The sequence below is a fragment of the Anas acuta genome, chromosome 25 (genome assembly GCF_963932015.1).
Source record: "Anas acuta chromosome 25, bAnaAcu1.1, whole genome shotgun sequence".
NCBI lineage: Eukaryota > Metazoa > Chordata > Aves > Anseriformes > Anatidae > Anas > Anas acuta.
The window spans coordinates 2621914-2634825 of NC_089003.1; the positions used below are offsets into that span (position 1 = coordinate 2621914).

At 45.4% G+C, this 12912-nt stretch overlaps 1 protein-coding gene across 4 annotated transcripts in view; it reads right to left on the reverse strand.

Annotated features, from left to right (window-relative positions):
• Positions 1-12912, reverse strand: part of ACLY (ATP citrate lyase) — a 28662-nt gene that overhangs the window by 14116 nt on the left and 1634 nt on the right. For 2 of the 4 annotated variants that reach the window (XM_068660471.1, XM_068660468.1), the window contains exons 2-8: positions 7356-7525; positions 5608-5730; positions 4463-4525; positions 3691-3881; positions 2675-2754; positions 2080-2210; positions 314-432 (exon numbers count right to left, since the gene is read on the reverse strand). In XM_068660471.1, coding sequence (XP_068516572.1) covers positions 314-432; positions 2080-2210; positions 2675-2754; positions 3691-3881; positions 4463-4525; positions 5608-5730; positions 7356-7514 — 866 coding nt within the window. In that variant the 5' untranslated portion in view covers positions 7515-7525. Of the gene's footprint in view, positions 1-313; positions 433-2075; positions 2211-2674; positions 2755-3690; positions 3882-4462; positions 4526-5607; positions 5731-7355; positions 7526-12159; positions 12291-12912 lie in introns of all 4 variants that reach the window. The other 2 variants (XM_068660469.1, XM_068660470.1) reach the window with 2 other exon arrangements.

Below are 12912 nucleotides of genomic sequence, written 5' to 3' on the forward strand. Positions count from 1 at the left end.
ATGATTAATCTTGTTATACTTCCTACACATACGATGGGAACCACCACAGCAACCACGTGAGCATCAACAGCCTCCAGCCAGCTCGTTCCTTTCCACGTGAAAAAGGAACCTTAACACAGCCTCCCAGAAGAAATTATCATTTCTGAAGGACACTGCATTCCACATCCTGGGAAGAAACCTGCACAGAAGCTTCATTTGGAGTAAGTCCCAAGCAGCCCAAGCATGGGAAAGACCACTTTAGAAGTCTTCCCTTCCTACAGGTTGCACCCATTATTTTCTTTGTTCTCCCCCCAAAAAACCTTGTTCTCGTTACCTGTAAACTACAGAGGCACCACCACCAGCCACCATGGTCCAGATCCTGCCTTTAGGGTTGAGAATAGTAAGTTTCAAGCTGGCTCCACTTTTTGCATCCAGATCAGCGATGTAGGCTTCCTGCAGATGAGCAACATACATTATTTAAACATCTTACTGCCTTTCTCTGCCTAACGCCTGCATGCTCTTTTTCAAACCAAAAAACTAGCAGTGCTGGGCCCAACTTCTGGGCATGCAGAGCTCCCACATCTCTCAACTACAACTGTGGGAAGAGCAGAACCACAAACACAGCTTTTGTAGGGGAAGGAGACCCAGCTTCATCTCTCAGGTGCCAAAACTGGTTTGTGTTACATGTTCTCCAAGACAGAACACTGAAATGGGACTGATACAGACAACTTGCACCTTTCCCTCTGGAAGAAGTTCAAAGAGGAGCAATGAACCTAAACACGCACTCAGATTTTGATTCTTGCTTGGAAAGTCCTACCCTCCAAAGAAAACATGTAGTGTTTATAAGGTCTGCTGGCTTATCTCGTTTGTCCCAAGTGAAATCAAGTTTATGTACAGCAGTCACTTGTGACATTACTTCATTTGTAGACTACACATCCAGAAGCAGAATTTTTCTGTTTGCACGTGAAAAACTCTGGAGATGGAGCTGACTGCTGCGTGTTTCACTAAGCTGCACTGCACTGGCATTTCCATGTCATCAGACTGTGAAATGACAGAGCAGCTGTCTGTTCCTCCACAGCTCAGCCAGCCCTTAGCAGCTCGCAGGTTTTATGGTTCAATGTATCACAGTCACAGAATCAAGTGCCTCTGAACTGAAAAGTCTTCCTCTGACCTTGTCTGCAGACTGTGACCAGAGGAAATTTAAAATCAACACACCCAAGGCTACGTTCTCTGGCTGTGCTGCAGCTAAGAATGTAATCACCCAGAGATGTAATTTGGCTCAACGTGGTGTTCCTGTATCACAGCATGCTCGCCTGTCGTGAAGCACTTTATTGGGAGTTCATTAAAATTCTCAAAGACACTGACATAATAACATTCACAGTGACTTGCAGAGGGATGATTCAGAGAGACAAAAACTCAACTAATCTATTTAAGAGCAAATTGAGTTAAGTGTTGGCATCCAGCAAGCTACGTGGAGAGAAATAGCTAAATGGATTTCCTGGCCATGTTACAAAAACCTTTTCCAACTGAAGCATAATTATAATTACTGAAATGAAAGAGTTGGGACAGAAATCCTTTCGGAGGCAGCAGAACAGTCACCTGAAGTAAGCAACAGAACAATGAAGGAGAGAGCTCCAGGTCCAACAGCCTTTGAAGCTGCTGGGAAGCTGAGTATGAAGCAGTGTTTATACAACTGGCTGTGCAGACCCAGGGAATTCTGCGAGGGAATGGGCATTAAAACAAACACAGCTTGCCTGCAGGCATCTGTGGTCATCATTTTTCAGGAAAACAGGTGTATTAACATCTCAACTTTTTACTTCAGCGTGAGATACAGCAATATTCTCTCTGGATTCACACTCGCATGTGTTTTGCACACAACTGTTACTCTGCTGTAAAGATCTGTAACTGGAACACTGCAGAAACAGCAGCCCCAAGGAGGCTGCCAAAAAAGAGCTCCATCAAAAGTGTTGCTGATGGGGGAGCAACGCAAGTGAGCACCATATAAAGGAGTACTGTACAAGCACAGAGCTTTGGCACATAAATGAAGTTAAATGCAAGCCTCCTTTTAAAAGATTTGGGCCGTGACAGATTGTAACTTGCCTCTGGGTAGGCTTCCCTGCCAAAGGGAGGGGGAAACTCCACGTCCCCCCATTTCACTTTGCAGATGTAGTCAGCAGTTGCATCAATCTTCGCAGCCAAGTCAAGGATGTAGACACCATCTGTAGTCACCACTGCATTAAAAAATAGATCAGGATTAGCTGTGATTTGTACACACTGCAAATTTACTCAAAATTTCATCCCATACAGAGATCATTACAAAAGCTAGGTTCCCTTTGTTCCCATTTCTCCACATTGGTCACTTAGTTCTATTTACCAAACCCGCAGAGCTCCCTTAAGAATTAACTTGTGACCTTAGTCACGGACCAGGCTCTAGCTCAGGTGTTGTCTTATATTGCAACACAGCAGTGCTTATGTGCTTCAGTTCTGACTTCACATCCCTTTCAGTGGAATTTCTTTGCCTGAACCAGGAAATTGGACTAACAGCTCCAAGACAAATCACATCCACTTCTGTACTTTTGGACACGCCACTTAATATTGCTGTGAACCAAATGGAGAAGGCTGAAATACAACTTTCAATATTTTAGAACAAATGAGCAGGAAGTCCTACACACAGGCTCCCAAAACCATCACTTACCTAATGGATTGATCTCAAGGTATGTGAAGTACAGATCTTCATAAAGGTTGAACAGGCCACAGATGAAGCTGGCCAAGACACTGCAAAAAATTTAAACACAAATTCATTACAGCAGCCAAATACAAAGTACAGACTGCTCTGCTGCATTTATATCGAGGTAAATCACTTTGTATCAATTTATTTCATTCTCATTCATCTTCTTTGGAAGCCTGGCTGATGACTCAAGGAAAGGAAGACCTTGATGACTCATCCTAATTACACCCCACCAAACTCTGCTGAGAACACGGTTGTGAGGAACTGTCATGTCTGTTTCATCTCAGAGACAGAAACGCATCCCTGTCTCTCACTGAGAGATACACATCTTCGTCAGGACTAAGCTTCATTAGCTGGGACAGGGGAGAGACTGCAGTAAACTCTATTAGTGACAGGCTTCTTCAGCCTTTTGGTGCCAAATAGTGCTCTCAGTGAGCATGTTATCTTTAGAAAACTCATGACTCATGATAACTAGCTATAGGCATCTAATTAAGGGAGACGCAGAAGTCTTAAAATCTAAAGATCAATTTGCAGTAAAATTGGGAATATCAAGAGAATGGCTCCCTTGATGGGACAGAGCAAGGCACAGTAGTACATTTCTGAATTACCAGCCAGATTCACGTCTTGTTGACATTTCTACTAAATAAAAGAAACTCTTCTGTGCTGGCACAAAGGATCAAAATTCAGTACGTCTCCGACATCTCAGAGGTCAGGACTTCAGCACCTTGAGAAGTGCTCCTGTCAAGTGAAGGCTCAAATCACCACGAACGCTCGGTTTTGGTTTCACAAGAGGCTCAGATAAGGTCAAACAACTTGGATTTAGGATGCACGGCATGTTCTTGAGAGCAGCAAGAAGGGGAGGAGAGCAAGCTTTAGGGTGAAACAGTATGAAGGGATGTTGCACTGAAATAAAATAGACAAGATTCGGGGAGGATGGATGGCCATGCCCAAAGCAGGCACAGCATCTCAGCATCCATACTTACTCCTTTTTATTTGCTGGTGCGTACTGCAGGAGCTGTTTCTTCACATCTGCTTCACTGAGCTTCTCATCCACTGCCACGAGCAGCTTCTGAGCTTTGGCATCAACATCTCCCACATCCACACCGCCTTCATGGTGGAAGAGGACATAGTCTCCCTCCCGGGCAGCATATATGCACACATAGAACTCTTCCTCCTGCAGCACAGACATTAAAAAGTCACACCCAGCAAACACAGAAGAGGTGTTTGTGTCAGCACAAGGGACTGAGAGCAGCAGGGTCCAGAAAGCTTCACCCTGGTGAAGCACGTCAGGGACAACACTTTCAATTTCTGGAAAAAACCATTCCCATTTTACACAACTGAAATTCCAACCAGGGTCCTTTCCTGTGGGCAGTGAAAGCACCTACATCTTAGCTAATTATACCCTTCCCGCAAACGATTTCACCAGCGCAAATTGAGACATCTCACATCAGTTTGTTATCCACACTTGGGAGCGCCAGATTCAAGGAGCTGCCTTCTCCCTTCCAAATGGGTGTTTCTGATGTGATGTATCACCTCCTCTCAGCAGAGAGAGAGCAGACAATGCTATTATTGATGACTCCTTGCAGGGACTAACGCTGTGCCCATATGCAGCTCTGACAATATGCATTGACACTGTCAGCTTAATAGCTCATTCCCAAGTTCCAGCTTTTGCCATTATATATCAATCCGTTTAAGCCACATTCAAGTCAAAAGAGATCAAAAAGTGCTTTTTATCACATTAATTGGTACACTAACCTGTTTGTGAGGGACGAAGGGTTCAATCAGAAAATTCTTCAGGATTCCCTTGGCGTTTGCAATCTGTAGGCAGAAAACAAGACAGACACCAGTAAATAAATACCTGCCCAATATCCACATTTATGACAGCACAAGGCAAACTTCAAGAATTAACACTAAGATCAGCTCCTCCCAATCACCTCTCTACTGTGTTTTCTGGGGAACCAGACTGTTCCTTGTAGCAAGGTCTCGGGAACTGTCTTGCACAGCTTTCCTGCTATCCAAAACCCGATTGTTTGGGCTCAAAGGACACGGCCATGGTAGGTACCCCTGCTCCCGGGGGCACCACTAAGTAGCCACCATCATTGGCCACAACTCCTTGGCACAGCCTCTCCTTTAGACACGTTTGTTGCATTGTGCTAAAAAGCTGTTTCAACATCCGTCATTTTTCCAGTGGGCAGGCGCACACGATGCGGTTGCCCGCTGTTTCGTAACGGCCTTCAGGCAAGCCTCACGGGCTCAGCTCGATGCTGGAGCCAGCAGCAAATCAATCACAGCAGGGCCAAGGCACCAGCTTCATCAAGGCAGCAGAACTCTCAGCTCCTGGAACGCAGCAGCTGGGATGGCAGGCATTTCTTTATCATTAGCATTGCAGGAGCATTCCCAGAAGAATAAATATTACCAGACAGCACCAACCTAAAATAACAACTTGAAGCAACACTCGCTCATCAGCCAAAACACTGGCTGGCTACAATCAGAGGACAATTTTATGACAGCTTTTATACTTGTCTTGTTAAATCCGCCTTGGGTATTAAAGCGAGGCAGCTATGCCAGCTAGACACAGCATTTGAGCTATCAACTGATGATTCCCTAGTGGAAAAGATCTTCAAAATTGTCCTAATTCCTGCTGAGCTCCTGCTATATGGGTCCTGCACAGCAGATGGTAACAGGGGGCACTGAGTTAACGCGGTGTGTCACGTAACTGCACTCTTTTACCAAGAGGATGTTCACATGAGCAAGTTTCTTACTTGCTTTGGCATCAGAATAACTTGTCTTTTAACCACCATAAGCAGGAGAAGTACCTGCACACCAGCTTCTATCGTGCAAGCATTCAGAAAAAACAGACCAAAAAAGTCTTAAATTTTTCTTGCCGAGGTGGCACTCACCGTGGTTTCTTGGCCCAAACGCTGCTTGAGCCAAACCTTCACCTGATCCAGGGTGAGGTTAATTCCAACCAGTCCGAGCTTCCCACGTCGCTTGATTAACTGATCTGGCTTCACCACTAAACGCTACAACATGCAAGAGGGATTAAAAAAAAAGAATAATTAGAAAGTGATTTCGGTTGAGAGATTCTCTGCAGGTGGTGAAGTGAAAGTTTCAGTAAATTCTATCCAGCAGGTATTGCTGCAGAGTTCCTGCAGTCTCTTGACTGGTGCTTAATGTGCTACAGTTGTTAAGCAAATGCATCTCCCGGTACAACAAGCCTGAAAATATTTTTCTCCCCTTCTCCCACCTCTGTACTTTGAGAAGAGCTGCCTCATTTCTCCTCAGAGCTCTCTGCTGCACATCAGCAGAGACTGAGGCTGCAGTTTGTTCTGTTGTTGGTGTTTTCTGTGAACTTAAAGCACTTTCAATGCAACTGTTAGCATGGTGTTTAGCTACTCCCTTCCTGTAAAAATCCATGCTGAGTGTCGTTCGGTATCCCATCAGTTTTCCAATCAGCCTTTATGAGATGCATCACAAAATTAATGTTTCTCTGTGAGCAGAGGCTCATAAGGAAAAACCAACCGAGCCGTGGGATGCCAACCACAAGCACAGGCAGCTGCTACAAAGAAAGCTCCTGCTGTCACCGTGCACTTACACACGAGACCAGCTAGGGCCAGAGTCACACACATTTGAGTCAACTGACAGTGCCTCTGTATAAAATACCTACAGAAGGCTGTTCCTAGGTAACACACTCATCTCTAGCTTGCAATTATTATTATTATTTTGGCTATGAAGTGAGAGCCATTTTCCTGCACAGTTAAGGCACCCTGGAACTTCAGCAACCCACAGCACAGAGCGTAACGTATTGCAGGACAGATAGCAATCTTTCTGCCGGACTGCACAGCGCTTTCTAGTGTTACAAGAGTCTGCCTTAAAGGATAAATATGATCCTTCATCCCCTTGGGTCTCTGCAAGTCTCTGATGGATTGCTGATATTTTTCAGAACTTGCTCATGCAGCTGAGTGCAGGGCATTTAATTACCCTGCGTAGGACCTCTATCAGTCACTGAGTAAAGGGCTATGAAACATTCATCCTCTACTAACCAATAACTTAATTACATTAACTGTGGGAGAGGAGCCAGTTTGGACAGCAAATACAAGGAACTCTGGATATGTTTTCCCTACAGAAAGTACAATGTTACAAAACAAAGAACATAAAAGGTCTTGCACAGGAAAACAAAAAAATGAAGCTTTACCTGGCATTTTGCTTGGACACAGGAAATTTAAACAAATTCCTAACTGAAAGTTAGACAAGGAAAAAGCACTCCATGATTTCAGAAAGTAAGGATTCAAACCCTGTCAAGCAGGGACAGACGTCCGAAGAGACTCTCCCTTTGAATTAGCCTGGTTTACCTTCTGTGTGGTCATCAGCAGATTGTCACTTGCAGATCTTTCTGCTCATGCATTTCACTACCTCCTTAAGCAAATTTTATAATCAGACTCCCTTGGAGGTACTGCGACAGCCCTGAAACCAGGCTTGTTTCTTCATCAGTGTTGCAAGTATTGCGGAGCAGCAGCAACGACTGGTCCTTCACAAAGGTCCTGAGCACACAGATGTGCTTGCAGCCCTGCCCGACTGCAAGCACCTCGTGTGGGCAGAGGTTTGTCCAGGGCTCAGGGATGGCAGGACGGCGAGGCACAGTCCTTACCTCGCTCAGGAGCCAGGGATGGTCCTGGGTGAGTCGTGCCCAGTCGGTGTCCGGGGTGACTCGGGCATATTTGAAGCGGTTCTGGATGGCGGAGGACGTGCAGATGTATTTGTACAGGAACTCCTTCCCCGTCTGCTCCGAGATGGCTTTGGCTGACATGGTCACCTAGTCTGGAGTGAAAAACAATCCATTAAAAGTGGAAATCAGGAGAGCACAGTTCTCACAGGTAACTCTCAGCCACCTCGCTCAGTGAAAATACAACACAAATAGGGCACAAAGCTATAAAACTCAAGCAAGAACTACTCTGCTTGCTTAAAACCTCTCTCCCATTTAATTCATCTGTGCAACAACCATTTCTTCTCCTTTGGTACCAGGGAGGGACAAGGCAACAGAACAGAAAGCCTCCCTTCCACTTCTTTTCTTCTGGCACACCACATTTCCAGGCTGAGCTTGACTGCAGGCAGATTAGCAATCCCCCATCCATTAGAAAAGGGGGAAAATAAAATGTTACCACTATTAGCAAAACCCCAGAGCAGAAGGTATTTACAGCACTGTTTTATTTGCTTTGGGACCTAGGTGTTTTGAGAGCAGCTTTACACCCAAACAAAATAAGATGCTTAACATCACAAAGAAGATTTAAAGGCAAGACAGGTTTTTGTTGTTAAAAAAATGAAAACAAGTTAAAAATCCTTAATCAAGCTCCTTTTCTGAAGATGATTTTCTTTTCCAAGAAGCACATTCTAAACTGAATTAAGTAAATGATTCCTGATCTCAAAGCTGTAATTTCTCCTTAGATGCCAAGTCACATATGTCAAAGAGGTTTTTATTTTTAACTGCAGTAAGAATTATTTTAAAGAATACTTCATCCCAGGGAACCTGTCTGCATCCAGCTGACATCAGAGCTGAGTCTTGTGACCACTCAGAGCCTGACAAGTGTTTTCCACTTTTTCCAAGGGGTCAGAGTGCTGACAGAAGAGCTCGAGCAGTAGCTCGTGCTGAATTCTGAGCGGCTGGAGAGCGTGTCAGGGTTCCCCAAGCACAGCCAGCGGGGCAGGAAAGACAAAAGCACTCTCAGGGTGGTTTCTAGGAGAGCTGCAAAGCAGAAAGGCACAACCACAGAAAAGAAAAGCTTCTCAAATTCCATCCATCGGGAAAGGGAAATATTTGAACGAGTCAGTGAAGACTGGCTTTAATTGCCCATGCCAACACAAATGACCAATTAAAGGCCCACTGAGGAAAAGAGTTAAAAGATCCCATGGTTATTTCTTGTGCCATCCTCTGGGTAATCAACTGGGTTATTCATCCTATAAACAAGCACAGGATGTGCCTGGGAATAATTTGCCATCATTAAAAATAAAGACCCTTTTCCCTAGGGTCAGAAGAAAATCTTTCCTGTCCTCCCTCCCTCCCTTCCCCCAAAAAATAAAGAGAAAGGGATTTATTCTGCAGGGGAAGAAAGAAAAAAAAAGTAGGAGGCAGGTTGCATTCTCTCTATATGCCTCTGGCATGGAGTAGGATGGACGAAGTACCATTACTGAAAACTCTTAACTAGACTTAAGAACTGACAATCAAATTTGCTGCTAGCATCTTTTCAAATGCAATTCAAGTTTTAAAATAGAAAAAGGAGAAGCTATCGCAAGGGCAATGCTGGTTCAAAACCATCATTCCTGCCTTCAGAGAACTAAATTGTATAATTGCACCGCAGCTTCCAGCTTAACCCCATTTCAAGAACAACATCAACCGTTTCCTAAGCACCCTGACCTTCTCCAAATAACCCAAAGCCCCTTCTTGCCCCCATAAACACTTACACCTAATATTTAGCCAGCTAAAAACAACACTAGTGCTGAACTCAACATCATAGCCTAACGAGAGGGGACCTCTAATGAACAAGAGAAGGAGACCCAGCACTTTTTGTTTGTCTGGTCCCCCACAGCGAGATGCATCCTCCAGCCCCGTGCTCAGTCCCGTGCAGCCCCGTTTAACGTAGCACCACGCCGAGGCTGCTGGGTTTCAGTTCTGCTCACTGACTAGCAGCCATTCCTAAAAATACGTCTGCTGCTCTCCCGAGATGTTGTGGGAGTAGAGTTGTCTGAGAAAAACATTGGCAGGCAGCGAATTGTTAAGTCCCAGGGCTACGAGCAGCCCTTCTGCAGGAGGTTTAGAAGCAATCTAGAGCTTCCATCTCCAGCTACACTGAGATAATGGGGCTGTCTCAAAGGCTTTACGTCCTGCTGCCAGGTAACTAACAACAGCAGCACATGTTGGAAGGGGTCAGTGAAATGGAAATGCTGGGTGCCAGTGCATTAAACACAGCTCCTTAGGTGGGCTGCAATTTCAGCCATAAGCCAAGCACGGACACCGAAGCTGGACAGATGCTCACCTCTTCTTGGTGTTTGACCACTGCAGCTTTCTTAAAAAACAAGGATTTTGAATGGAAGGGAGTAAAAAGCCTAACGAAAGTGTTACAACCAGAAGCACGTAACAGTCTCAAGGGGAAGCAGTCTGCAAGCCCCCCAGAAACATCCAGAGGGAGCTGGCTTGCAGATATCTCCTGTGCTTAAGGAGCAGCAAGATGTTTGCTGTCCAGAATCCCATCCAAGTGCTGTTCTCTGCCCATCTTTGCCCTGCAGATGCCACAGAACTGCAGGAGCGTAAGCTGTGTTGTGATGTGCACTAAAACTTACAAACATCAGCAGGGTCGTTCCGACTGCCGAACCCTTAGCAGTAAGGAAGCTGCAAGACAGAATGGTTTAACCTCTAAAAACCAACCAGAGTTTGCTGCATCGGACCAAGAAGGATCTCAAGCTCATTTCTAGAACTGGACTGCATCTGTCCTCTGCTAACAGCGGCTCACTTTCACTGAGCCACTCTGAGACAGCTTTTTCTTCATTGAGAGGCACCGTGTAAGCATCAGAAAAGCACTGCCAAGGAGAATATAACAGCTTCTCTGACCAAGGGCTTCCAGCTTCATGTGGTCAGCTACAGGTTAGCTGCAGAAAAAAACGTTTCAAAGCCATAAAAGCGGCTGTACATCAGGCTGGTGGTTGGCAGAGCTGTAAAACACACCTTATTCTGCAAACACGCAAACAAATCCAACTCCCTCAACCCCCTCTCTGCTACCTTACCCTCACAGCTGCACACACATTACACTCAGTCATCCGTACCAAAGCACTCAGAACTTTCCATGACAATTTTCACTTTAAAGCAGGGCTATTTCTGGGAGCAGATCCTGCTCCCAAATTACCTGCAGCTATTTATTTTGCCTGGTAGGAAACCGGAATACCCTCGCTTTCAAAGCCCTTAGAAATACATCAGCTGCCTGCTCTACCTTTTGCCAGTCGCAGGCAAAAAGTACCACGTTTCTGCAGTAAAAGCAGATAAAGTGGTAAACATATTTCTTAACCTTAAAGGAAAAAGGGAAAAAAAAGTATTTTGCATTTCCCCAAGGCGACACGGAGTCCCTGAACAACACTGCAAGATCTCCAATGCACATTTACAAATCCAAACAACCAAAAGCTGGCGCTGGCTAAGCCAATGACCAAGATGCAATTGTCTGCAAACGCAGGAAACTGGACCCAGTGACCTAGGACACCCCTCAGGTCTTATTAAAAGGCCTGTAAAAAAAAGAAAAAAAAAGTCAGTTGCAACAACAGTGACATATATTGGATTGCTTAATCCTAAGGGACACCGAGTACACTGGATTCCCACGAAGCCCAGCACATTACAGGGCTCCTTCATGCCATATTCTGCTGCTCCTTCAGTTTCTTTCCTTATTTCATCACCCCAGGATTGTGATTGCAAAAATGACGTGAAGAGAGAACACCTAGATTACCAGAATAGATGAAAAATGACAGAATCCTTATGTCACGCTAGCTGTCCCGTGGCAAGAGACCAGCAGGAATGAGGCTGTTCTGCCCCCGATTCACTGAGACGTTTCCCAATGCATTAGCAAGTCCTTAATCATGCCCCTCTCTCAGTTTTTCCGCTGCTCCCACCCAGCCTCTCTCAGGAATAGGCAGCGTGAAACAATGCTCCAGCCTGCTGAACCGCTCGGTGAAAAGATCAGCGGAAAAAAATCCACGGGGCATCAGCAGTTCCTGGCTGCGTGTGCTCGTGCAGGTCCCTCATCAACCCCCGAGGCGTAATTGGAGCAGACTCCATGAACTGCTTGCATCTGTTCTGCAGACACCGAGCAGGAAAACTGACTGCAGGTCACCACAGAGCTGGGAACCCTCAGTTTCCTGGGAATGAGGCAGGTTTGGACTATCACCTGTCCTGGCTGGCCTTATCTGCAGCCCTGCTGAGCACCTGCAGCGCTGACTGATGCTGATGAGAGTAACGGGAGCACCTCTGGACTAAAAAACAAACGGGGAAGATCCCTTTCTCCACACTAAATACAAACTACAGGGAAATGCTTTCCTCCACCGATCCACTCCCAAGACGTTGCTCTGTTCACGATTCATTCATTAAGGCTGAATTGCAATTTTCTTATGACTTTAGGCCTCAAATCTTGCAAATGCCACAGATGGAAGAGTAGATTCGTGCCGGTAGCACAAAATGCCACTCGCAGTCTGCTTTTAGCACTTATCTTCTGCTGCACGGGATTTCAGAGGCAGATAAAGTGAATGATTTCTACCTGATAACGCCTCTCTGGGCTCACTGTGATGATTTGCTGCTCTTTTTACAGGTTCTGTAGGGCTGGCAGCATCAGTTCTACAACCTGAGCCACCAAAACCATTCCTGCGTTTGAAGGACGCTGCCCTGAAGCAGAGGACAAGAGCTCTGCTGAACAGATGCCACGTACCTAGTCTTGGTTTGACAAGCAGATCACTGGTGTAAGAATAAGGCGTTGGTGGGAAGCGTCAGTGGTTTCCACGAATGATTTCTGTTCGTTTGCTGAGGCTCTAAAACAAACAGCTTCTCTGCAACAGGGACCTTTACAAAATCATCCACGGCCAATGACGTAAGAATAAAAAAAAAAAAAAAGCTGGTGTTCAGCCTTCACTAGCAAACAAGACAAATGGATTAGATCGTGTTCGGGGCCTCAGGAGCACGTACTTCTCTAAAACATCACTTGTCAAATATGCAAAGCAAGTTTATCCCTCAGCAAAATTTCTCGTGCATCCTGATGAGAGAAGAGCTACTGTGTGATAATGGTATGGCCCAAAAAGCTAGAGGATGTTGTGTTTGCCGTGACAACTGGTACCTAACGCCCCGATATACCAGGGGCTAACCGAAGGCAAAACACAGGAGAAACCAGAGAAAAAAAGAAAACGAGAAATTCATGACAACAGAATCAGGGTAAGAACTCCTTGAATCCCAAAGAGACTGGATGATGTGCAGTCACCTCTGGAAAAGGGAGAAAAAAAAAAAAAAGGGATAAAGTTTTTTTTCTTTAAACCCTTCGTGGTGCTGGAGGTGTAACTCAGCGAGCTTCACCAGTTCATGTCCATGCAGAACGGGGCTCATGTGCACGGATTTACTTGGATCCAGATCCTATCATACCCAAGCAACGCTTTTACAGGAAGAAAAGCGCCTTTACTGCTTCCAGTAAAGA